The following is a 25989-nucleotide window of genomic DNA, read 5'->3' as shown; positions in this document are numbered from 1 at the left end:
AACAACAACAACAACAACAACAACAACAACAACAACAACAACAACAACAACAACAACAACACTCTCGGCCATGACTTAACGCCGCTAATTTACGAAGTGTGCGTTAGCATGCTTAAAATGTGATGATTGTGACACCTCGACAGCTGCGCACGCATGCGTCACTTACGCTTAACAAGGCGGCGTTTCCATTTCTCACACATATCTTACAAACTTGCAAATCGGCGCAAACTGTGAGGCACTCACTCTTTTATTTTCTCCTAGGCACCTCCGAAGTGGGTGAAGTGCACCCATAATGCTGCAAGGAAATACCGCACCGACGGTGAGATCTAGCGTGCGTCGTCCAGCGCAGCAGCTTAATGCTCAAGCGAAGGCCGCTGAATCAAAGCTATAACAATCGGGTCACGATAGCTCGCCTGGTTTTCTCGTGCCAAAGTTGCCTGGCACATACGTCACGCGCCACTTTCCAGCATTCCAGCACTCAAAAATGGGTGAAGCCCATTTTATATATATATATATATATATATATATATATATATATATATATATATATATATATATATATATATATATATATATATATATATATGCAGCTCGTGTGGTACATTGTTTCTACTCCCCAACACAAACCGGTTCGAGGCCCATATTCACAAAAAAAGCTCTTCCACTAGACTTGTTCTCATCAATCAATCAATCAATCAATCCATTTCCATTATTTCATAAATATACTTTACAGGCAGAGGTGTACAGAAGGTCACATAGCAAAAACTGAATTGCGACCTCCTGTTCATGGTTAACATAAAAGTTACATTGGCAAGAAACAGCAGCTGAATCGGTACAATTACAGAAATGATAAATAATAAAATACAGATATAAGTAAATGAAACTATTAATAGAAAACAATGCATCGACAGTAAACAATATTGTGAGACTAGAAAAAACTAATCTAGAAGAGGAGGAAAAAGAATAAAAGAAGGAAGTAAAAAGAAAGTTAAATAACCTGTTGAACTACATAAGAAGGACAGGTCTAAAACGAAAATCGGGTTATACAGTACGCTGTATCACATACATATCACAGAACAAAAAAAAAAATTCAGTTCGTGGCAAATCGATGGGCTTTGTTGAGTTTTATGATTCCAAGGTGGCCGAGCTGGAGAATAAACATCTTTATTATGTGAATGTAGCTTTGGAGAGGCGTCCTCATTCCGGAATGCCTTGAGCTCGAGCTTACCGCGTCCTGGGCCCTCACGATCAGCCGCTGCTGATATCCTTGAGGTCGGAGCTGGCCAAGGCTCTCTCCCAAAGCTTGTTGGTGCGATAAGGGTTGGGAGGTTTTAGTGGTGCCTGTCTGCGGGAGAGCACTTAGGAACGGAAAGCTCTTCGGCCCCGTGCTCTCTCAGAAGGTGCTCACGCTGACCCTTCAGAGTGCCGTCTATTGCGGAAGGCATTATTCCTTTCTTTTTCGCTTTGTATAACAATATGCCGGACGTCTTAGTCACTGCTTTATCAATGCGATATTTCCATTTCACGTTGCATTTCTTTAACAGCTTCGGTAACATCAAGATAATCGAAAGCTATAGGCTGTTGGTGGAACTCCTTCGACCTGATTTGCCTTACTTTCATGCTGTAGTTCCCGAGCCTCGAATTCAGGTAATTGCTATTACTTGTCAGCGATTTCATGCAGGTAACTATTAAAGGCAGCTGGATTTCTAAGCAGCTAATTTGTCGATACCGCGCATGTCTCACTGGAAGGAAGGGTGGAGGGCAGGCGAGAAGTGAGAGAGAAGAGTGGAGGGAGCCTCGGCGCTCAATTTTATTTTTATTTCGCCCTTGCCACAATATTCGTGATGTTTGACACGCTCGATGCCAGGACTAACAAGCTTTTACACGCACACCAATACCCAAGAAAGGTGATGGAAGAGAGGGAAACATGGTCTATCTCAATGGTAAAGCATGGCCCACTTTATGCCGAAGGTATGGGGGCTCGGCTCCTACCTGTAGCATGTCGTCTGTTCGAACGCTTTAGATTTCATTTCCCTATAATTTTTTTTTCTTCTTTTCCCTGTCGCGGCCATACTCTCCAACCAAACGTTACAACAGGCCTCACCTGAGAGCCACACATGAGGCTTTGGGCGGCGAGCATGATGGCCTTCATGCCCGAAGCACAGACCTTGTTGATAGCCGTGCACGGCACGGACTCCAGAAGGCCTGAAAATGTGCGTTTTTTAATGAAGTGGGGTATTTCATCACGTGGTTTCCTATTTGTCATTTCTGTGCGAAATGACGAAGGAAGCAAGGCGTTGAAAAATTCTGGGGTTTTACGGTGCCAGAGAAACGCGATAAATACTGAGGGCTTCCGGGCAGGGAGGGGGGGGGGGGGGGGACACCGGATTAATTTTGATCACCTGGGGTTCTCAAACGTGTTCTCTCAGATCTAAGTATAGGAGCCCTTTTACATTTCGCCACGCGTCGAGATGCGGCACAGCCACGGCTGTGATCGAAGTAGTAACACTTAGCTTAGTAGCGCAATGTCGTAGCCACTAAGCCACAGCAGGGGCTGAAGTAAGCTGTGAACACTAAATCCTTGCTTTTTTTTCTTCAACAGGCTTAGTCATGTTAACGTTGGTGCGACGTGTTTGCTGTAACACATAATTGAGGGTATATGGCGCAACAAGATGGGATAAACGTTTACACGTTTATACCGTTTTGTCTTACACAGCAAAAACAAATAAAAAATAAAAAGAAGGGACAAGCTCTTCGCTAAGCGTTGGCGAGCCACAATCACGAACCCACGACCTCGCGCTCAGTCGCAGCATGCGTTGTTCACCGAGTCAATTTGTTTTCAAAAAATACCATCTTAGCAGCGAAGAGGGAGAAAAAAAATGCTTTAATAAGAGCATCAGTTGTTCGCAAGTTATATATGCAAACGCTTGCAGCATGCGACTCCAGATGGTTAGAGAAAAAAAAACATAGAAAATAACGCATTAATTATGTCAAATCTGCTCTGAAGGCTCTTGGCTCTTGGAATGGCAAGTAGCGTTCTGTATAGATATACAGAACTCTATTTCATCTATTTCCGTCTGAGTGTCTCTTCGCAATTACAGTGCCAAGCTTGCCTCACTCAATGGCTGAAATAGCCATCGCCCCTCCCAGCCCCCGACCCCCCCCCCCCCCGACCTTCTCAACCAGTATCTTTATTTCTCGTTTTCCTATCCTCAGCTTTTATCTTTCCTATTCCTTCCTTCGTAAAGGTTATAGGCATGGTTTATGCCCCTCTCAGCGGCAGTTGCCAGCCTTCTCGCTCCCTATTTCCCTCTCGGAACACCGTAGTATAATAATAATAATAATAATAATAATAATAATAATAATAATAATAATAATAATAATAATAATAATAATAATAATAATAATAATAATAATAATAATAATAATAATAATAATAATAATAATAATAAGTCACATGGGCTCCTTCCTTTCACCAGTAAAAAGTGCCTTGCATCATATTTACTCTCACGCTTCATTCAGCCCCGTCCCGTCAAGATTCTCAGTTAAAGAACATAATGTCGCTATGTCGCCATGCGAAGCCGAGCGCCTGAATACAGGCCTGCCTGAGGCCTTGATTTTTGTACTATGAAGCGGTTGGAAGAGTGATGCTTTAAATGTAGCAGAAAAAGAAAGCAGAATGGATAGAAAAGGTCTGGCTATACTTCATTCAGCCTTGTATATGAAACATTTAAAGGCTTAAGGACTTATTTACCGGCCGCGGAGACCTCATTTCAATGGGGGCGAAATGTCAAAAACGACCATGCACTGAGATTTAGGTGTCATCAACTATTCCGACTAAAGGTAGTGCTACATTTAGGCCACGTTAGCGAACCCAATAAAAATTAGGGGGTTTTCACGTGCCAAAACCACTTTCTGATTATGAGGCACACCGCAGTGGAGGGCTCCGGAAATTTCGACCACCTGGGGATCTTTAACGTGCACCTAAATCTGACTACACGGGTGTTTTCGCATTTCGACCCCATCGAAATGCGGCCGCCATGGCCGGGATTCGATCGCGCGACCTCGTGCTCAGCAGCCCAACACCATAGCCACTGAGCAACCACGGCGGGTGTTAGCGAACCCCATGTGGCAAAAATTTATCTGAAGTTCCCCCCCCCCTCCCCCCTACGGCGTGCTTCATAATCAAATTGTGGTTTCGGCGCCTAAAACCACACACACACACACACACACACACACACACACACACACACACACACACACACACACACACACACACACACACACACACACACACACACACACACACACACACACACACACACACACACACATACACACACACACACACACACGCACACGCACACGCACACGCACACACACACACACACACACAGAGAGAGAGAGAGAGAGAGAGAGAGAGAAAGAGAATTTAGAAAGAAAAGGTAGGGAGGCTAAGCAAGCTGAACCCAGTTGGCTACCTTGCACTGAGAAGGGGGAAAATGAACTGAAAGAGGATAAGGAAGAGAGAATACTTTCCACGGACACATTCACACAATGAAGCGTTCATCGTTCAATTCCAAGGAGTTCATTGTAAGCGGCCATACAGAAGAGAAATAAACGAGGGAGGTTGTCATCGGCCCCTACTCCGTTTGAAAAGCGGGTATGAATCGGTGGATGGATCCACCGATTCATCTGGCCGCGCCACTGAGTCTTACCTGCTCCCAGAGCTGCCTGCCTCGCCGGATTCATGCCGACTCCAGCGGAGAGAACGTGGCCCATGAACACTTCCTGCACGCGCTCGCACGATATGCCTGCAAACCATAGACCGATGCCACGCAGAGCAGCATGGTTGTGGGCGGGTGTCAAAACGAACGTGGGCCACTAAGTGAAACCATTATCGTTATCACTGGGACCGTCATCATCGTCATCATAATTATGATCACAATCAACTGCATTTCTCACCCGCTCTCTTGACAGCTCCCTTTATAGCGATTGCACCAAGTTCCGCCACTGGCACGGAGGCCAGAGAACTCCGAAAGGAGCCGATAGGTGTCCTTGCAAACGACGCTATCACGACCTCCTGAGGAAAAGGAGGGAAAAAGAAAGAAAGAAAAAAAAGAAGTGCTAGCGAACTGCGGCAGAATCAATCTGGGCAGACGAATATAGTATGCTTAGCACACTGTGCGATAGAATATCTGTATACCAACGGACTTACGAGTTTGTCTAAATGCTATAGATATCGGTTAAGAGCGTCTCATAGCGCGCATATACTTACATTCAAACCGGAACGACAGCTTTCTTTGGTCTCCATCGTGTACAAGGGGGGTGGTAGGGGGTCTTCAATGACTGCAACGAATGGAGCGAAGTGATAACCTGTATATAGTTTTGAACATTATGCCCACATTTAACATGCACTGACACTTTAGCCTAGTTTTATGCATGAAAAAAATGCCTTATTTGCAACGTTTTGTATCACGCTAAGCACTGAGTAACAATTAACAATCACCAGCAAGCACTCGGCAGAGGTCTATGCGTATTTGGACATACGCGGAAGGATTCGTCGAAATCTGTTATATACCAATATTTCTGGTAAAACATCAACAGTTCAGAGACGTTGGTTCCGGTTCACATAGTTTCAGTGCACGTCTGCTAAGCTGAACTTCCGAACAGACTTTGAAAGCCCTTTTATGGACACTTTTACTGTGCATACTGCATTTGAGGATTCGCGACACCTTGCACGACTTTAACGTCGTGCAAATTGCCTACTAGCCCAACGTAACGTGTTAACATAGTGAATTTTGCCACCGTTCGACATTAGGCCAAACTGTATACCCGAGAGACTCCCGCCTACCCCTCCGTTACACTCTTATATACGTACTCCTTGCGAGTCATACGTACTCCTTAGGAGCAGGCAGGTTTCGATCAGCAACGCCGCGAGCAGCCCGGGAAGGCTCGTTCAGCCGAGAGCAAGCAGCCAGTGCGTACCGAGGATTCGGCAGCCTACCAAGCCGTCGTTTAATGTAGCATCAGTATTAAGCCAGTGATAAACAGCGGGGCTGCACGTTTCAGCTCTGCTGGCTAACCATCTGTACAGAGTATGAGCGGTAATTTTATTTCTTTTAACGTTAGCATAATGTACATATATAGAACACTGAGCTGAATTACTCGAAGGGGCAGGCATTTCTTGTACAGGGAATCAGAATCCGTATATGTCCAATGAAGAAAATTTTACGAATAAATTTTTAAGTAACTACATTAGGACACATATCTTAATTTACGAGTTGAAGTTAGTGATTTCCCAAGCTGCGTCTATATCGAAAGAGAAACTAACGCCATTTCTGAGAGAAGCGCTGTCAAACTTGAAGCAAAAGTGGTTTGTTGTTTCAAAGGCCTTGCTTATGCATTGTAGCTCAGAAGTACCTGGACCACCAATGCATTTTGTGGAGCACTTTCGGAATGAATATCTCCATTTTGATTTTACCTTTAGAATTGTATCCAAGTAAATATGACTTGCTAACTCACTGGCTAAAATTCGTGAATTGCAGTACGTGCCGTAAAATAATTAGTGTATGAGTCAGTCAGCAGAATTTAAGTAATTAGGGTATTACGTAGTCTTTCGCGTGGTAATAATGTCAGCTTTTTTTTTCTTGGTAATCCTGTTCAAGGAGCTCTATTATGCTACAAGTCATGGTCACCTGTATATATATATATATATATATATATATATATATATATATATATATATATATATATATATATATATATATATATATATATATATATATATATATATATATATATATATATATATATATTGTAGCGAGATATAAGCTATTCTTTGTCATCTGTACATGATCATCATCATGTGGGGCTCATATGGGGTTCTTCTTCATCATCGCTTGTGGGGCTGGCTCTCGAGTGTGATCCGTGCTGTGGGCGTGATCGCTTCGCCGTATCTTCGAGTCGGAATAAACGTAGTGACGACTGCTACGTCACAAGTGGTGGAGTGTGCTTTTCGGTCCTCCGTCCTCTGACTCCCCGCTCAACCTCCTGGAGCTTCGCTCGGGTCGCCGATTGTGCCAGCTGTCCGCCACCATGTCGCAGGACGAGCCAACAGGCACTTCTACTTCCACCATCTCGGCCTCGGCTACCCCGGCCTCCCCGTATTGGGTTGTCAGTGGACACCAGCGTGATCCCCATCTGTTTGCTGGACTTCGCGGGGAAGACGTCGAAGATTGGCTGGACGACTACGACCGAGTGAGTTCGGCTAACCGTTGGGACGATGCGTCCAAGCTACGTCACGTCGCCTTTTATCTGACCGGAGTGGCCAAGACTTGGTTTTTCAACCATGAGGTTGATTTCACGAACTGGGGCGCTTTTAAACAGCAGCTCCGCCAAATCTTCGGCACACCGGCTGTTCGTTCCGCCCTCGCCAAAAAGACGCTCGACACTCGCAAGCAACAAACCGGTGAATCTTATACGTCGTACATCGAGGATGTGCTTGCTCTTTGTCGACGGGTGAACCCGGCTATGACAGAATCAGACAGAGTTCGCCACACCCTCAAAGGCATCGGAGCTATTGCTTTCCATGCTTTAGCCATCCAGAACCCCGCTACCGTTGCTGATATCGTCGCTACTTGCCAGCGCCTTGACGAACTCGAATCAGTACGGTTGCAGCCAGACACCACTCCGAACACTACTGCCGACGACCCTACTTTACGAGCAATGATACGCGCAATAATTCGAGAAGAGCTCCAGTATCTTGGCTTAGCCGCAGGGCCTATGCCTTGTCATGCCTCCGATACCAATCTGCGAGACGTTATCAAGGAGGAATTGGCGTCCATGGCTGGTGCAGCGTACACGGACCCTCTAACCCCTAGGGCCCCATCCACGTACGCACAAGTAGCCGCAGCTACTCCAGTCATCGTTCCACCGATGCCTCCAAAACCAACACCGGCCCCCATCGCGTCCATGACTACCAGCGCACCTACCCAAACCAGCTATCCGCAGTGGCGTCCTCCTCGTCCCATCTGCTACTACTGCGGCTATCGTGGCCACATAGCACGTTTTTGCCGCAAGCGCCAGCAAGACGAGCGTCGCGGATATGACGTATACGAACGGGATGACTTTTCGCCCGGAGCTACTTTTCAACGTTTAGGGAGCTTCCACGACCAACGCCGTCCTTATGGTCCACCGCGCGGACGCTCTCCATCGCCTACTGTAGCATCCGAGACGGCTCAGCCGTACCGTCCTGCGAGACGCCGCTCGCCGTCCCCCCTTCGCCGCTCTACGTCCCCACTAAGACCTGCTTCTCAATTCGCCGATCGTCGTCCGGAAAACTAAAGTATGCAGCTTTTGGAGGAAAAGCTGCATCGAACGACAGGACAGAAATTCCTCCATCGCGTCCGTGCAATGTGATATTGGTTGTAATAGAAGGTGTCCAAGTAGAAGCTTTAATAGACACTGGTGCTAGTGTTTCAGTCATTCACTGTGAATTGTGTTCGCGACTTCGGAAAGTTACGACCCCCTATGATGGACCTACGCTACTCGCTGCTCAAGGGGCTGCCATTCGACCTATCGCCATGTGCACAGCTCGTATTTCTATCGATGGACTTCTGCATTACGTACAATTTGCAGTGCTAAGTTCGTGTGCGCAACAGCTCATATTGGGATGGGATTTTCTTTCTACGGCCTCCGCCTCCATCTGCTGTGGGCAAGGCGTTCTCCACATGACCGACACGACATATTCACTTCATGCAGATGACGCACGACTTCACTTTCTTGCTGCAGAAGATACCGCGCTACCTCCTCGCCATCAAAGCATTGTGACTATCACGTCTGATGTGATTGACTGCGGCGACGTGCTTGTATTACCATCTGCACGCTGTCTCGCAAGAGGGATTACCTTTGCATCAGGGCTGGTTAGGTTTGATCATGGCTCTGCGCTTCTCTACGCTACAAACCCGACATCCGAAAAAATTCTCATCCCTAAAGGCACTACATTGGCTTCCGCCACCGAATCGGAGTCTATATCTGTTGTTTCATTTAAACCAGCTTCCTCTGAAGTTCCTTGTACCGGACGGACCGCATCTCCTTCAGCTCTTGCAGCTGCCATCAGTTCCGACCTGACACCTTCACAGTCACAACAATTGCTTGCTTTGCTCCAGAAACATGAAGCTTCGTTTGACGTGCATTCAGCTTCGTTGGGAAAGACTTCGATTACGACGCATCGGATACAGACAGATGGTACATCCATCGTGCGCCGTAGACCATATCGCGTATCGCTAGCCGAGAGGAAAGTCATTGACGAGAACGTCGCGGACATGCTCCAACGGAATATAATACGCCCTTCTGCTAGCCCTTGGTCTTCCCCCGTTGTTTTGGTTCGGAAGAAAGACGGCTCTGTTCGATTTTGTGTCGACTACCGAGCACTTAACAAGATCACGCGCAAGGATGTATACCCTATGCCGCGAATAGACGATGCCTTGGATTCCCTGCAAGGTGCCGAGTACTTCTCCAGCATCGATCTACGTTCCGGCTACTGGCAGATACCTATGCATGAGGACGATAAAGAGAAAACAGCGTTTTCAACACCAGATGGGCTCTACGAATTTAATGTCATGCCATTCGGCCTCTGCAATGCACCCGCAACGTTCGAGCGCATGATTGACACCGTTCTTCGTGGCCTGAAGTGGAAGACGTGCCTGTGCTATCTGGATGATATTGTTGTTTTCTCGTCAACTTTCTCTCAGCACCTGCAACGTCTGGATGAAGTTCTCACATGCCTTGCCAACGCTGGACTTCAGCTAAACACCAAGAAATGCCATTTTGCGAGCAAGACGATTAAGGTACTCGGTCACATTGTGAGCAAAGATGGCATTCGTCCTGATCCTGACAAGGTTTCGGCAGTTCGGCACTTCCCTCGTCCCGAAAAGACCAAAGATTTGCGCAGTTTCCTAGGCCTCGCCTCCTATTTTCGCCGATTCATACGAGGCTTCGCCTCAATAGCGTCACCTCTGCACAAATTACTGGGTTCTAATGTTCCCTTTGTGTGGTCTCCCGAATGTGAATCTGCGTTCGCCCATCTGAAGCGCGCTCTCACATCGGAACCAGTACTACGCCATTTTGATGAAGCTGCTCCTACCCTCCTGCATACGGATGCTAGTGGTCATGGCATTGGTGGCATTCTCCTACAGCGAGACGACGCTTTAGGGGAGAGGGTCGTCGCATACGCAAGTCGCGTTCTGACAAACGCCGAAAGGAATTACACCATCACAGAGCAGGAATGCCTAGCTATCGTTTGGTCTGTACAGAAGTTTCGACCTTATCTTCACGGCCGCCATTTCACCATCGTTACAGACCATCATGCATTGTGCTGGCTTTCGACGCTGAAAAACTTGTCTGGACGGCTTGGTCGGTGGATCCTTCGTCTACAGGAATACGACTTTACTATTACCTACAAGTGCGGAAAAAAAACACCAGGATGCAGACGCGCTTTCTCGCTGTCCGCTTCCTACGACACCATGCAATGGACCTCCAACTACCATCCGTGACAAGCTTTCGCATGACCCCTCTTCACATGCTTTCTTGTTGGCCCCTGTAGACGAGATGCCTAAACACGACAACGGATTCTTTCAATCTCATCAATTGGCGGACTCTTACTGTCGGCGCATCATAGACCACCTTCAAGGAGCTTCGCGCCCACCTAACGCCCGCCTTCGTCGACAGCTGACGCAATTTAAGATTGACAACCGCGTCCTGTACCGTCATGTCTATCACCCTGACGGTCAGCGCTGGGTTCCTGTCCTGCCACGCTCTCTACGTGCTCATGTCCTGCAGGCTTCTCACGACGACATGACTGCTGGTCACCTTGGTTTCCAGAAAACCTATGACCGCATCAAAGGTCGCTTCTACTGGCCTGGATTGTCCGCCAGTGTAGCGAGGTATGTCGCTTCCTGCGCCCTATGTCAGCGTCGAAAGCTCCCTACATCAGCTCCAAGCGGACAACTGCAACCGGTTCCTTGTCCGTCGCAACCATTTGAAATCGTTGGCATTGACCTGTATGGTCCTCTTCCTGTGACTCCCACCGGTAAACGATGGATTGTGACAGCCGTTGATCACTTGACACGCTACGCCGAAACAACTTGTGTGAGCTCTGCCTCAGCCTCTGAAGTTGCTGCATTCATACTTCAATCCTTAATACTGCGCCACGGTGCTCCTCGCGTCCTCCTGAGCGACCGTGGAAAAGCATTCCTCTCGCAAATAGTATACGAGGTACTCAGAGCCTCCGGAACCACCCACAAGACTACCTCCAGTTACCATCCGCAAACTAACGGCCTCACAGAGCGATTTCATCGCACGCTGTCAGACATGCTAGCCATGTACATCGAACCGGATCACAGAAACTGGGACGTATTCATCTTCTTCATCATCGCTTGTGGGGCTGGCTCTCGAGTGTGATCCGTGCTGTGGGCGTGATCGCTTCGCCGTATCTTCGAGTCGGAATAAACGTAGTGACGACTGCTACGTCACAATATATATATATATATATATATATATATATATATATATATATATATATATATATATATATATATATATATATATATATATATATATATATATGTAATAAAGACAACATCAGTGTGAGGACAAACGAGATTACTAAAATACTAACGGCCAAACAAGAGATTTAGATGAGGAGAAGGCGAAATAGAAGAGTGTTTGATTCGAGCTTAATATCGCGATACGTCACTCTTTCGTGTGAAACTGTGACGTATTATTTGACCGCTTCATCAGGCAAAATGTTCTGGTACTCGTGTTTACGTTTGGATTGCCAAGGTGACGTTATGTTTATCCAAAACATGGCGTCTATCCTTCCCCGTGCTTCTGCCATAATCAAGTTTGCAGATGGTAGCAGCAAGAAGTCATTTGAAGCCAATGTTCATTATTCATTATCTCAGCTATGTCGTGGACATTACGCCATTGTTCGAAGTTGATTAGATAATTATGAACAATAGGATACTGTATCTAATCAGTAGGTACTACAGATGGACTTGGCAGTGTCCCTTTCACTGAAGTAATGCCTAGATGTGTGCCTCTGCGATGCTTAATGTACTATACACGAGCAGTGAGACAGCAAACGGAGTGAATAGCTGTTTTACGCCCCAGGATAGAGCAGTCCTGCTCAATTACACGCCATACGCATGGAAGCTTATTTAGCTGCGAAGCTACAACACCATTGTAGAAATAAAACTGCGTCTCACCGAAACGAAATAAAAAAAGAAGGAAATAGAGAAAGAGAAAGTGTCTGTTTGACCTTTCCAGTCGCCTATTTGTGCCTCCCTGGCCTGACTGCTTTCTTTCGAACTGCAGACCAGTACATCACTATAGGTAACCTGCTTCAGAATTCTATTTTGCACGCATCGTTTCCACAGCATATTCTTCGCCTTTAGAATATATTTTGTTCAACCTTAGCTATTTACAAGGAACGTGCATGATTAAAACATCAACTGTTCGTCGGGCCACATATGTAAAACGTATTCGATGTCGCAGGACCATGCGTGAGAGTGTAGCTAAAGGCGTGGTGCATACAATGTCCCCGTTGCTGTAGCGCCTTCCTCCATGCCATCTTATCAAAAATGATTTTAAAATTATTTTTATAATAAGCTACTGAAAAGAGAGAAACAATTTGCAAAGAATTTTGCTGGCATCATGAAACTTTAATCCTACGCATTCTCTTCCTCTACATTCCCGCAAGCAGTGCCCTGTGGTGATCCCAAAAGCTGTAGCGAACACTAAATCGGTGCCTGCGGGGAAAATAAAATAAAATAAAAACAAATAATAACAATTCAATAAAAAGCATAATATAAATGAGCGTCATAGTTGCTTAATCGCACCAAAGTTATGTAACGCTGTGAAGCATACGCCGTGTATTTGGGTGAACGGAATATAGAATTTGCGCATGTACTAAGTGTAAACAACTTGAAACTATTTAGCATGCGTTGGCAGCACCTCCAGGACATCAAAGCGACCAAGGGGATACCAAAGCTCGAAGTCCGACTGATCCGTGACGGTTTGGGGCTCATCAAGGCCTCCATGTGTCGTTAGTGTATAAGAACGGCTGCCGATCTTGTAATAACAGCCGAGAGGCCTAATAACACAAATCACGTAGAAGAATAAATACACACCACACGCGCATGTGGTGTGTGTGTTTCTTCTTCTACGTCCTTCGTGTTTTTAGCACTCTAAGTTTTTATTATTATGCATAACCAACTAGCCCACCTGTCCATCCTCCTGCCGACCTTGTGTGCGAAATCTCTCCGTCGGACTTCGGTCCAGGCGGCCCTAGTTCAGCCCTGCTTCCAACTTTGATCACCCCCGCTGCCCCTTGGGCGTCCTGGAGATCTTGCTCCGCCCGATTTATTAATATCTCACGTGCTTTCTAGATGACTCCATTAGCTGGCATTATTATTCTCGCACGCTAAATGATGTCACCGCAATACATAACTGTGTTGCGGTGAAACTTACTAAAGCCCATTTGTCATGATAGAACGCATGTGAGACCACGTCTCACACGGATACATCGGCCACGCACGCTCGCATGTACGCACGGACAACGCAAAAGTACTGTATACCATTTAATAGTTAATCACTGTAAAGCAATGCGCGTACAACGATCTGGTTGTTAAAGGCGACCTAGACTTATAGCCACGACGTAGCGACGTTGTATCGAGAACAAAACGCTGAGCGAATACTCCAGCTCAAGGAATTTCTTTCGGGGGCCACCAACGGTAGACTTTCCGGTAGTCACTGTGGGCGAAGATGTTTTGCGAGCTCATTTGAGGCTAATAATTAATGCTACTACTACAAATAAAGACGAACAAAGACAAGCAATACTGTTATACGTGCTCAAACGCAAATAGGTGTATATGGCAGATGCCTTAATGGAGGTAACTGAATTGATTTTGACTCCCCCGAAATTCTTTAACGGGCTCCAAAAGTTCGGTGAATAGCGTTTGTTACATTTCGCCACCACATGTGTCCGCCGCCGTCAGGAATTAAGCCCACGACCTCGCTCTCTGAAGACAAATAGCTCTTTCATTACCAGCAAAAGAATGACAGCAAGAAGGTGTCATTTCGACTATAGCTTGGGTTCTTAAAGAGGCACACAAAAGACACGGTACGCGAGAGCCTTTGCATTCTGACTCCACTGAAATGTGTCCGCCGCGGTCGGGAATCGGATGAATAGATGGATGGATGGATGGATGGATGGATGGATGGATGGATGGATGGATGGATGGATGGATGGATGGATGGATGGATGGATGGATGGATGGATGGATGGATGGATGGATGGATGGATGGATGGATGGATGGATGGATGGATGGATGGATGGACGGACGGACGGACGGACGGACGGATGTTATGAGTGTACCTTTTGGAACGTGGCGGCGGAATGCGCGACCAAGCTCTTGTTATTTTATTGCCCAATGTTAAGGCTATGTTAAAAAATGGCTGTGGCTTAGGTAAGGTTAAGCCCAGGATGCGAAGCATACTAGCCTTTATTTTAGTTGTTGAACCACTGTTTAGCCTGGTGAACTGCTGTTGCTTGGCTATATTTGGTTCGGCTAGACGAAGAAACAACTCATGCATTACTTCTTCGCCTTCAAGAGTGGAACGCGACAGCGTTCCCGTCGACCCGCCAAGGGGTGTAAGACAATGGGCTACAGGGCAGCGACTACGCGCCCCGCATTGGACGCGGTGAGCGTCGAGCAAAGCAGCGTTCGGCGCGGCAACGAAATGTGCGCCTGAGCAAGAGACGCACGCCTTAGAAACAGCGCGTTTCTAAGGCAACACCGCATTCACTAGAGGCGCTTTTGTACCGCTTTGAAGCGTTGTACTCGTGGCTCAGTGGTAAATAAAGAAAAAAAAAACTCGTGGCTCAGTGGTAGCGTCTCCGTCCCACACTCCGGAGACCCTGGTTCGATTCCCACCCAGCCCGTCTTGCAAGAGTTGAGCCAAAGCCACTTCTCCTCTGTCGTGACGTCACGGTGTCACGTGATTTCATGGTCACCGCCGCGCCTGAGGAGCTGGGTTGAGCCCTCGTAATATGCTTCGCATAAAAAGAAGAAAAGGAAAAGGAAAAAAAACGCACACGATGAATTCCCATAACCAAAGTTTGTGAACCTCTATTGTGAACTTTGTTTCTGTACACCTCCGTTGTTTGTCGTTTTCTTACTTTTCTTCCACCAATCTTCCACTCACCTCTTACTATCCTAATGCGGACATGCTCTCGCTGAAATCAATAGCTTCAATGAGGCCAGTGATTCTTAAATCAACCGCTAAGAAGATAGCGTCATATTCTAATAAAACATCCTCCACCGTTTCCTTAGCTTTACCGCAGCAAGCACATGCTTCTTCTTCCTTCTGATATCTCGCTTTATAAGTGCGTGTTCTAAGGTATCCTGATCTCGCTTCTAAAAGTAATGAGCTTCCCTTTGAGCTAGCATAAATTGTTTCTCTCCAGATTTCGTTTTTGCTGTTAACTATAATTATTCATGGCAGGTTTCTTTTCCATTGCCGCCACCCATGATGTTATATCGGTTTTTTTGAGATAACGCTACGGCCACTGAGTTACTGAGTTAAAATGTAATGATCCCACGGATGAGAAGCACAGTCGGATTGGCAAAGACCAAACTATATTGAAGAGTTTAAACAGAACGTGGCTGTAGATAACGCCGATTCGGTGCGCACTAGTGAGCACAAGTTTAGAGCTGCGCGAGTGACCTTTATTCAACAGCAGAGTTAATTCGGCGGTGATCGCAATTATATCAAATATATACACGGCAATTTATTGGCAAGCATTTAATGGCACCAAAAACCTCGTTAGCTAGTCTGACGTTCATAGATAACGCCTACAAATCCGCAATGATGATGATGATGATGCGGCTAACAGCCGAGCACCCAAACCTGAATTTCGATAAAACCGCCGTGATGGCATGTAGCGGCTATGACGCTATATAAGCCCTCACTTACTTACAAATCCCGGCCGCATCGGCCTCGTTTCGACGGGGGCGAAATGTAAAAGCGCCCACGTTTCGTGCATTGGGGGCACGTTAACGATCCACTGGTGTTCAAAATTCATCCGGAGTCCCCCACTACTGCGCGCCTCATAATAAGGCACGTAAGGCTCATAATTGGCACGTAAAAGCCCAGGTTTTTTTTTTTTGGAGAATCCAGATTGATGACAGCTGCAGCTTTCTTTTCTGGAGACATCTTTTTTTCCGCCATGACGACGTCGCGATGATATAGTTTTTGGCACGTAATTGACGGAATTACACAGTGCTAAAGGAATCCCGCCATAGGTACGATACTTAGAAAATAATTTTCTGCTGTGCCGTCTGAGCCTCGCATAACTCGGCTATGCATATACACGAAGTAAGCGTGTCGAGAGTTTGGACTGCCACGTATACTGGCCTACGAAATACTGTATCGTCGAAACCGGCGCAAATGACACAGCAGTAAAATTATGGCAGTGGAGCCGAAAACAGCAGGTGGCTCAAAAACAGGTGACCGAATAATGCCAGCTCCTCCCGGTCGGGATGCATACAGCACGACCCAATTTCACGCATATATATATATATATATATATATATATATATATATATATATATATATATATATATATATATATATATATATATATATATATATATATATATATATATATATATATATATATATATACACATACTCGCGACACTCATGGTATATTGCAAAGCGATGTGGAATGCTAGCTTAGTTGGTTCATACATCTTGCGATAGCAAAGACATTAAAACAAGCGTAAGGAAACAATCGGACAGGAAAGTATGCACGGCACTGCACATAAACTCATTAGCGCGCGGATTATATAGACCGCGCTGGTACCATCCTCATCAAATGCGCAATGCTCGCGATTGAAACGCGATACTCGGACCGCATGCATGGCTGCCGGAGCTTTTCGCGCAACCGGAAAGCGCTGGGTGATCGCTGGGGGACGAAATACAGTCACAATGCGCTACGAAGGCTCCCGCCTTTTACCGTACACCTCAGTTAATCAGCTATTATTATTATTATTATTATTATTATTATTATTATTATTATTATTATTATTATTATTATTATTATTATTATTATATCATTATTATTATTATTATTATTATTATTATTATTATTATTATTATTATTATTATTATTATTTTGTTTTGAACACATATACACATATACACAGTTAAGGAAAGGGAAAGCGAGGAGCAGGCTGGCAAGTGCCACCGGAAGGGGCACAACGCCTGCCTACTCTTCTGAAGGGAGGTGACAGCAACACAGAAATGGAAGATAGGAAGGAGGGGAGGAAAGAGGAAAGGAAGAGCAACAGGGCAAATCTAAAGACTAAAGTAGAGCCCAGTACATTACGCACGTTTTTCTGCCGAGTTTCGACTCTGCAGCCGGAATTAAAGTGACGCCACGTCGAACAGCCTCCACAATTATCAATCACATCCATGGCTAGTGCGCTATGCGGCGAATTGTGCGCTCCACGATGAGAGTCAAGAGCGCATAGAGGAGGCGCAGAAAGGCGCCGGCGGCCACGCGCTCTGAGTTTCTCGTTTCAATCGTTGAGTACTGTGTAACTGCCCTCTGGATACACATAGTTACGAGTGACTTTCTCCCATGTCCAGCCGTTTCCTTACTTGTATTCGCGTCTGTTGTCCCATGACATGTGGAAGCTACAGGCCACGCGCTGTTTCCATCCAGATATCATGTCTCGCCTGATGCTATACAGTGGCTTGACTTCCAGCGTTTTCTTTTTTGTTTCCCTGCTGCCTGCGCGAATGTTATCAATACCATTTTAACGTGCCATTATCAGTGTATGCCCCGTTTTATCTTAGCAGCTTACTGGTGCTATCATTACGCTCCAATGTTGTTTGGTTCGGTAAGTTTAGGGTACGTTTCACATTTCCTTTACTTGCCTTTACCCGTCACTGAACTGCATAGTTTCTGTGTTTTCTTTGACATCCTGATTGCGTCGACTGTTTTAACTGCACTCCTTTGTTTTGTTTCTAACACTCATTCATACATGTGGTACATACTACGTGTCTGCTCATTATGTAATCCCCCTTCCTCTCCCATTAACTCTTTGCTGTAATGCCCATATACGGGTGAAATGTAGGTATTCTAAAAAAATAAAGAAAGGACCAGTAGGCGAAACAGCGACTTAGCAACATTCATTTGCTATGCCGCTAGCCTAAGGAAGATGTGTAAATCTGGCATATTGCTAAACGGACGTATTTACAATTGCATAATTGGTGAAAACCCAAGAATGCAGCGGAACATACACAGCAGCCAAACTGCTATAATTTCTATAGGTTCACCCGCCAATCACGTTCGCCAATTTTCCTGGGACGTCACGGTGGAGCTGAGCTTCCTTGAGAATCGGTGTATTATAAGGGAGCTGTGTTTTAAAGCCCAGGGACACGCACGGCAGCCGAGATGCGGTTTTGTGGACAGAGCTTGCGCTGAAATCTTAGGCTGTCACCGCCTGCAGGTTTATTGAAATCAATTGCTTTATATCGACGCTGTACTTTTTTGTCTTTTGTCTTCACATTTAATTATTACACACAGAGTGAACGTGATTTTCCACTTTCCCCTGACAACTTCATGTCTATGCACTATCGCGCTCAATAGGAGTTGCAGCATTGGAACCGGTCCCAAGGGACTTCAATAGTGCACGATGGCGCTGAACGAAAAAATCCCAGTTTCACCCTAACCGCCACGCATCGGTTGTGGTAACAAAATTATTAGACAGCCATACGACGCAGAGATAGAAGTTTTATCTGCCGTATAAATTGCATTGAACATTAACTTCCTAACTATATTAGCACGCTTAGTATCACGCGAACACAGGTAAACCTGAACAGCTCGCACTCTTTGACCGCGGACACTCGCTGTCAGAACACTGGCGTGGTGACGAGCGGCAGTAGCAGCGAGCATGCGCTTCCTGCTGCGTTTAGCTTCAACGCGTCTCCTAAACTTAACATTACGCGACTTCCAACAGCAGGCGCCCGAGAACACGACGCACGCGAAGTCGCCAGCCATCTCGGACCTCACGAACTTTGCACCCGCCGCAGATTACCCTGGAGGTAGTATTACCTCCCGCGCTCAAGCGCGCTAGGCGCAGCAACGGCCGGGCTTGAATGGGAGACGCGTGCTCACCTGCCTCCCTTCCCCTCAGCAGCAGCGCACAAGCCGTTCAAAGTCGTGTGGCCCGATCCATTCATTCCTCTTATTAATACGACGTCAGTATTTCATCTTTGAAAGCACAATCCGGACTACTGTCCCCTTCCTATCGTCGCCGCATTACTAGCCCCGCCCTTTTTCACAAGCTTTTTTTTATTCTTCTTTCAATCAAACACTTCATATTACAACCGCAGCACGCATATCCTACCACACAAGTCATCCATTTCAAGTTGCCCGTCCGCCATTGTACACTACTACGTTTTCTGCTTCTTTACTTTTTCGAGCAGCTGCAGACTGGAATGGCCTACCCTATGGCATCGTCTCCATCGCTACATCATCTACTTTTCAAGAACGCGCAACTGATCATTTTCAATGGTAAATAACCTTCGCTGTTTGTTTTTTGTTGTTCGAAATGTAATCCCACCATTATGTAACACCCCGTGAAATGGGGGCCTTTAGGGAAATAAACTGAACTGAACAAGCTGCTGCGCCGAGCAGATTGACCGAGACAGCCGGCACCCTTATTTTTCGCTCAAATAGACAGCGTTACATTGGATATACTTTTCTGGCTGAAATAGACAGCTTTTACACCGAACACGCTTTGCAGGCGTCGCAGGTAGCAACACAGGTATATCGCGGACAAAACCTGGCAGCAGGACTCTTTTCAGGTCACGCTAGCTGGGACGTATAGTGGTTGCGCACAGTTCGGATCCGGGCGAGTGGAAAAGTGCAATAAGCGGTTGTATAGCCGCGATCTGTCCCAGCTTTTGGAATAATTCGGTCACGCAGTGTACGTGCTGATACTACTGCGATGAATGGGGCACCACCTCGGGAAGTGCGATGCGTTATTGCTTCTGCATGCCAAAGAAACACCAAAGAGAAACACTTACGTCAAATTAAACTGATAAAGTCACATTGTTTTAGTCACGAGAGGAGATTTTCTACTACATTTGTACGTCTGTTATAATTACTTAAGGACTACAGCTTTACTTCAGACCATCTACGAGAACCGACTGCGGGTTCACAGTTCGTTCATCGTCTCCAGTTTGCAGTTCTACCGAATACAGGACGCAAAAGATATGCACTACGCTTGTGCTGTTGTGCGTTGTGTCATTGCTGGACCTGTATTCGTCACAAGGGTACACGCGCTTGGCCAATTTGGGGCTGCATGTATTTGGGCGCTGCATGGTGGTCTTGTACCCGAACCTATCGTTACCGACGTCTTGCTTTGCGAGGAACTAGAATGCCGTCTTGAGTAAACAAGTTTAACTGTATCTAGCGCTTCGGCTACCGCTGCTGCCGGCCGTGTGAAACTAGATTATTCTACCGCAACTGCAGAACTATGCTACCATTCCGCTAAAGGGTGAAAAAAGATCCATGTTGTGTCTTGCATCACAACAGAGAAGCACCGGGTCCTGTCATGACAGTAATTATTCCTCGTAAGATTATTTTCTCTTGGGACGCTGTTCACGAGCCCACCACTCATGATGGGGATCGGCGGGACGAAACGCTCAGGCGATGCAACAATCGGGAACGGTACTCGTACGTACGAGCGGTTTTGAAAACAAGGGCAGAGATTGGTTTTTACCAGCTGCAAAATGGAACAATGTGGGCATCTAAAGAGCATAGAGGTACGCAGGAAGGACAGACTTGAAGTGATCAACAGTGCATGGTCGAGCAAAGGTTGTCCCTGCAGCCAACGTTTCGACAAAGAGCTTGCCTTTGTCAGAACAACTGCTCCCTTGACAGCGTTTATAGTGCTGTATGGTTTGGTAATATAGTTTATAAAGCCATATCACTATGTGCGTTCTATGTTCTGTTTGAAGTGTTAGCACAGTCACCTCGACGATGGCGATGACGAACTGGCCACATTGGTCGAACTGACAGTTACATTGGTCTGTGATGCAATTATCAGTGTAGATATGCCTTGCAAATAGTCTTAAGCGTAACTACTGCTTCGTTCGCGTAACATTTTGTGGAGGTGCGCGTTCTCCATCCTCACCACGAAGCTCCGCCGATGCAGCGCCGTTCCCATTTCGGCCATGCCTCTTAGTGACGGCATCTCGCCTCTATGTGAACTTGGTTCGTGAACTTTTGGCTTGAGTGTAGCGACTTGTGAACTACAAGCAGGAACATCGGTGATTTCTTTTCATCGCTACGTCCTTGTTCTTCTCAGGGTGTGCTCCTTTTTGTTGCAGTAGGAGCAGAGGAGTAGCCGGCACATCCGAGGTGTTGATTTCTCTTTACTTAATAATAATAATAATAATAATAATAATAATAATAATAATAATAATAATAATAATAATAATAATAATAATAATAATAATAATAATAATAATAATAATAATAATAATAATTTATTATCAAATCTACAAGCACAAATACAGGAATCAGGTTCATCTAAGCCATCACAGTGGCTTGTCACGCGAAATCCGGCAGTCAGCAACTAGGCTCCACCACACAAACTGACTTTTTAGGAAGTAATAAATAAAAATGACTTGATACCTTAGGTAAAGAGCGATAAAGTACAATGGCATAAAAAAACAAAAACAAGACAGCCAGAAAGCGATGACCCGTTTCACAATGCCACAGGAAAGAAAATAGGACGCCTATAATCATTCCCTGTACAATTCCTTTAGGTTTTTGCGAATATCGCGTATAGACTCGCAGGAAATATTTGCAGAGGGAAGAGCATTGAATATGTCAGGAACACAAAAGGCTCGAGTATATTTGCCACATCCGGTTCGTGTGTGTGGAACTGAAAAAGCTGGTGCATGACGTAAAGGACGGCAAAGCACAGCGGGGTCTTTAAAGACATCTGCCCAGAAATGTTTCAGTACCACTGTTTGAGCAAACAGTGATCGCAGGTTCGGCATTTTTAGCATCTGAAAAAGGTTTACCTCTTGTGGTCTGTATATGCCATAAGTAACGCTTTTTAACATACACTTTAGCAACCTATTTACACGTTGATGCCAGCTTCCAGAACAATGGACAAATGTTGCAATCCCATATCTGAGCACGCTGTAGGCTAACGAGTGAACCAAAAGTTTCCTGACAGACAAGGGTAAAAACACTTTGATGCGGTAGAGTAAACAGACGATTTTACGAAGTTTGGCACATATGTAAGATAAGTGAGTAAAAAAAGATAAGACTTGAAGCAAGCCATATGCCCAAATACTTTACCGAGTCCGAAAAAATTTATTGGAGAGCAGGAACAATTAATACATCGAGAGCTGTGCAGATAAAGTGAAGAAGAAAGTGAAACACTCTTGAGTGGGCTATGGAAGCAAACCAACTTTGATTTAGAATGATTGATGTCAAGGACATTTGTACCAAACCAATCCATTAATTTTCCCACGTCATTCTGAAGCATTGAGAATGCGTTTGGAAAATTCACACGTGTGGCTAAAAGTGCAGTTTCATCTGCGTATTTAAATACCTTGCAGATGGATAGAACACTGCATATGTCCTTAACGTATACATTAAAAAGTAAGGGAAACAGCATATGTCCTTAACGTATACATTAAAAAGTAAGGGAAACAGCATGGAAACTTGTGGTACACCGGCCTTCGAAATAACGCCGGAACTGCAAATGTTTGAAATAGAAACAATCCGGGAGCGATCTGTAAAGAAATTGTGTGACAACCGGAAAAAGGGACCTCGAAAACCTAAATTGTAGAGTTCATCTAGAAAGATTGAATGGCATACCATGCCAAACGCTTTTGCCACATCTAAACAAAGTGCACAACATACAAGATTTTTTTTTAAAGTGAAAGAAAATAAATGGTCCACTCATTTGTTCTAATAAAGCCTGAGTGTCCCTTTTTTCAATAAAACCGTAGTGACAGTCGGAGGACCCCCGCTGTAGTAGTAGTAGTAGTAGTAATAATAATAATAATAATAATAATAATAATAATAATAATAATAATAATAATAATAATAATAATGTAGAACCAATGTATGCCGTTATTGCCAGAATGCCTGCATTGCATGCCTCCCATACTACAGCGTCCCCTGCCCCTCCCTTCAAACAGAAAATTCTAAATACCTACCCGTTTGGAAAGCTAATTTGGCTAGGCGCTTAAGCGCCTAAATTTCTGTCCGGAAATCACTCGAAGAAGCATGGAAAGTGTGAAACGTACATGTGCTGACGTCGAAAATCTTTAGTGGTTTCTGTAGCGTCGTCGATGCAGCGCGAGCAGGTTGAAACTTCCACGATTCCCCACTCTTGCTCGTGTACGCGTCCTGATGAAATTGCTCCGATATTCCCGCTCGGCATTATACCGCAAGTGCAGAACATCCGGAGCATTAGACGGTCGCAATGTGGTGCGGCCTTGGTTTGGCAGTGATTCAAGAACATAGTGCAGCGAGCACCGTCCAACATTCACAGGTGCGTTTTTTACACGAGCAGCTGGTACAGCGTTCCCTATAAGCAGGGGAATCATCTGGGTTTAGGACAGGGATGCTACGTTGTGTGCCATGAGCAAATGAACCGATTGCTCGTTTATGTAAATTGATCCTCCTATTGTTGACTTTTGATGTCAGCTAAAGTTAAACGAGCGCTGACATGACGTTTACTTTTTACGTCCAATGAACGTTCAAATCACCCAAACACAAGAAAAGAAAATGCACGTAAACTTCAGAGTGCCCTAAATTTTGCTATAATTATTGTTTCTATGAATAAGTTTAGGTTTCCCTACCCAGCAGGTCAATTCTTCATGACGTCATGAAACATTGACTCGCTCCACTCGCGATATCACTCGTAAGCGAAGTCAGAAAAAAAATTGGCTGAGGCTTAGCTTGGTTAAGCCTAGTCAGATGCGAAGCATATTGGTGGCTAAACTTGGTAAGTAACTTGTCGCCGAGCCGCATACTGAGCACGTTGCTTGGCCAGACGTTCTTCCCGCTCTTCATCAGTCTCTGCAGCACGCCGCAACCTTCGCTTCTCATTCCAACGAGCAGCTCTGTCTCCAGGAGGCATCTCACCTCGTGAGTGTCTAGCAGAGGCAAGCGAAGCTGCTTATATACCGCCGCGACTCCGCGAGCGACGGCGCCAGTTGGAGTCCCGTTTCTCCTCTGTCGTGACGTCACGGTGTCACGTGGTCAGCCTTGAAGGCGACGCCGCGAGCGACGGCGCGAGTTGGAGCCCCGTTTCTCCTCTGTCGTGACGTCATGGTGTCACGTGGTATTGAAGGCGACACCGCCGCGCCTGAGGAGCTGGGTTGAGCTCTAGTAATATGCTTCGCATAAAACAAAACAAAACAAAAAAACGCGCGCAGCATTATTTTTTATGAGCAACGCCGTCCCACCTAAATGACATCGGAATTTGTTTGCTCTGTGTCATAGGATTATGATTATGTCAGTGGCGTCTAGATAGGGCGTTCATAAACATTTCTGCAAAATAACAGGCACATCCGAGCATTCACGTTGCTAAGCGTGATAATCTTGCGCGTGCGAAAAGCGTGCGGGAGCGTTTCGACAACTTCGACTATGTACGCGCGCGTCAGAACTGCCGTAACATTTGACGGAATGTTTGGTATGATAAACAACTTTTAGCGGACCAATGTTAGCCCTGTCCAATAAAACTGGGCTTTATGCATGGTGAGAACAAAATCGGCGCCCTTTGGTAAGGTGGCTGTGGGATAGTTTTCGCGCCTCGCAACTGAGTACGCCCCCTCTAATCGTACGGAATCTGTGGGAACGGGTTTTATCAGCGAGAGTATTCTAGTGCTCTGGAAAGTTTAGTTTTAATACGTGACAATTGAAGATACTCACGTGCAGGTGAGTTTCCAACGCTCCATTGTTATTAGAGAGATATGCGATCGCTATACCTGATACCTGTTGCCACCCGTGTGTTGTTGTGATAACCAACCATTTTGCTTTGTCTTATGAAGCGCGAAACGTTTACGGGGGTTGCCGAGTAGGCTTTTCATAAAAGCAGTCTTGTAGCTCCTGTAGCGGCCCTTGCCAATCTCGGGTACTTTCACAGAACTCGCCAATCATAAGTGTCTCGTAACCACCACCACCACCACAACAACAGCAACAACAGCAACAACAACAGCAACAACAACAGCAACAACAACAGCAACAACAACAGCAACAGCAACAACAAAACTTGCGCATGTTATTGTTTTTACCGGAATCCTGCCACGGATGCCTCGAGATGATACACCACAGTAGGAGCTAGCCACAAGCCAATCAGCGCCGTCATGCGTTCGAAGAAGAAAAAAAGAACGACGATGATACGGCACAAAATAAGGCAACCCGAGTTGCACATGTACCGCCCCTTTTTTTCGTGTAGTTTTCGACTGATCACGTAATTGTGTACCGACAAGTTCAGGCGTTTATTTGAGCACTGCAACATTTGATTTCTGGAGTCAAGCAGGGTGAGAACGAAGCTTTCTAGCATTTCCGAAGGGTGTGGTTTGACAGAAACTTCTTTGTTTGTCATGAAAGATCACTTGCCTTGAGTCATTGTTTCACGTGGTCGGTGTCGTGTTTAATGTTGCATTCCTGTAGTCCTTACGCTGCAACTCACGTGCACATAGCTAAAGCAAGCTCAATAAAAACAAAATATTTTTACTGCCTCGAAAGTACATAATTCTTTACATTCTAACATTTCTTTTTCTGAAGCCCATCTTTCCAGGCCCCTCAGCGTGCAAAGCCTCCAGAAAGATGCCCATTTGCATAATCTGCGGTAAGAATTGAG

General features: G+C 45.6%; 1 protein-coding gene and 1 long non-coding RNA gene across 6 annotated transcripts in view; one reads left to right on the top strand and one right to left on the bottom strand.

Annotated features, from left to right (window-relative positions):
* The window catches only part of LOC135917245 (acetyl-CoA acetyltransferase A, mitochondrial-like), a 67074-nt gene that overhangs the window by 18062 nt on the left and 23023 nt on the right, over positions 1–25989 (bottom strand). For 3 of the 5 annotated variants that reach the window (XM_065450784.2, XM_065450787.2, XM_065450785.2), the window contains exons 2-5: positions 5279–5349; positions 4966–5083; positions 4719–4814; positions 2105–2205 (exon numbers count right to left, since the gene is read on the bottom strand). In XM_065450784.2, coding sequence (XP_065306856.1) covers positions 2105–2205; positions 4719–4814; positions 4966–5083; positions 5279–5349 — 386 coding nt within the window. Of the gene's footprint in view, positions 1–2104; positions 2206–4718; positions 4815–4965; positions 5084–5278; positions 5377–23422; positions 23547–25989 lie in introns of those variants that run through there. The other 2 variants (XM_070538633.1, XM_065450786.1) reach the window with 2 other exon arrangements.
* LOC135917246 (uncharacterized) lies at positions 12316–25979 on the top strand. The gene is made up of 3 exons (XR_010569235.1): positions 12316–12396; positions 19568–19655; positions 25914–25979. It is a non-coding gene; the product is annotated as an uncharacterized lncRNA (long non-coding RNA).

This window comes from Dermacentor albipictus, chromosome 5 (assembly GCF_038994185.2).
Source record: "Dermacentor albipictus isolate Rhodes 1998 colony chromosome 5, USDA_Dalb.pri_finalv2, whole genome shotgun sequence".
Taxonomy (NCBI): domain Eukaryota; kingdom Metazoa; phylum Arthropoda; class Arachnida; order Ixodida; family Ixodidae; genus Dermacentor; species Dermacentor albipictus.
This window is presented reverse-complemented; position numbering and strand designations above follow the sequence as displayed.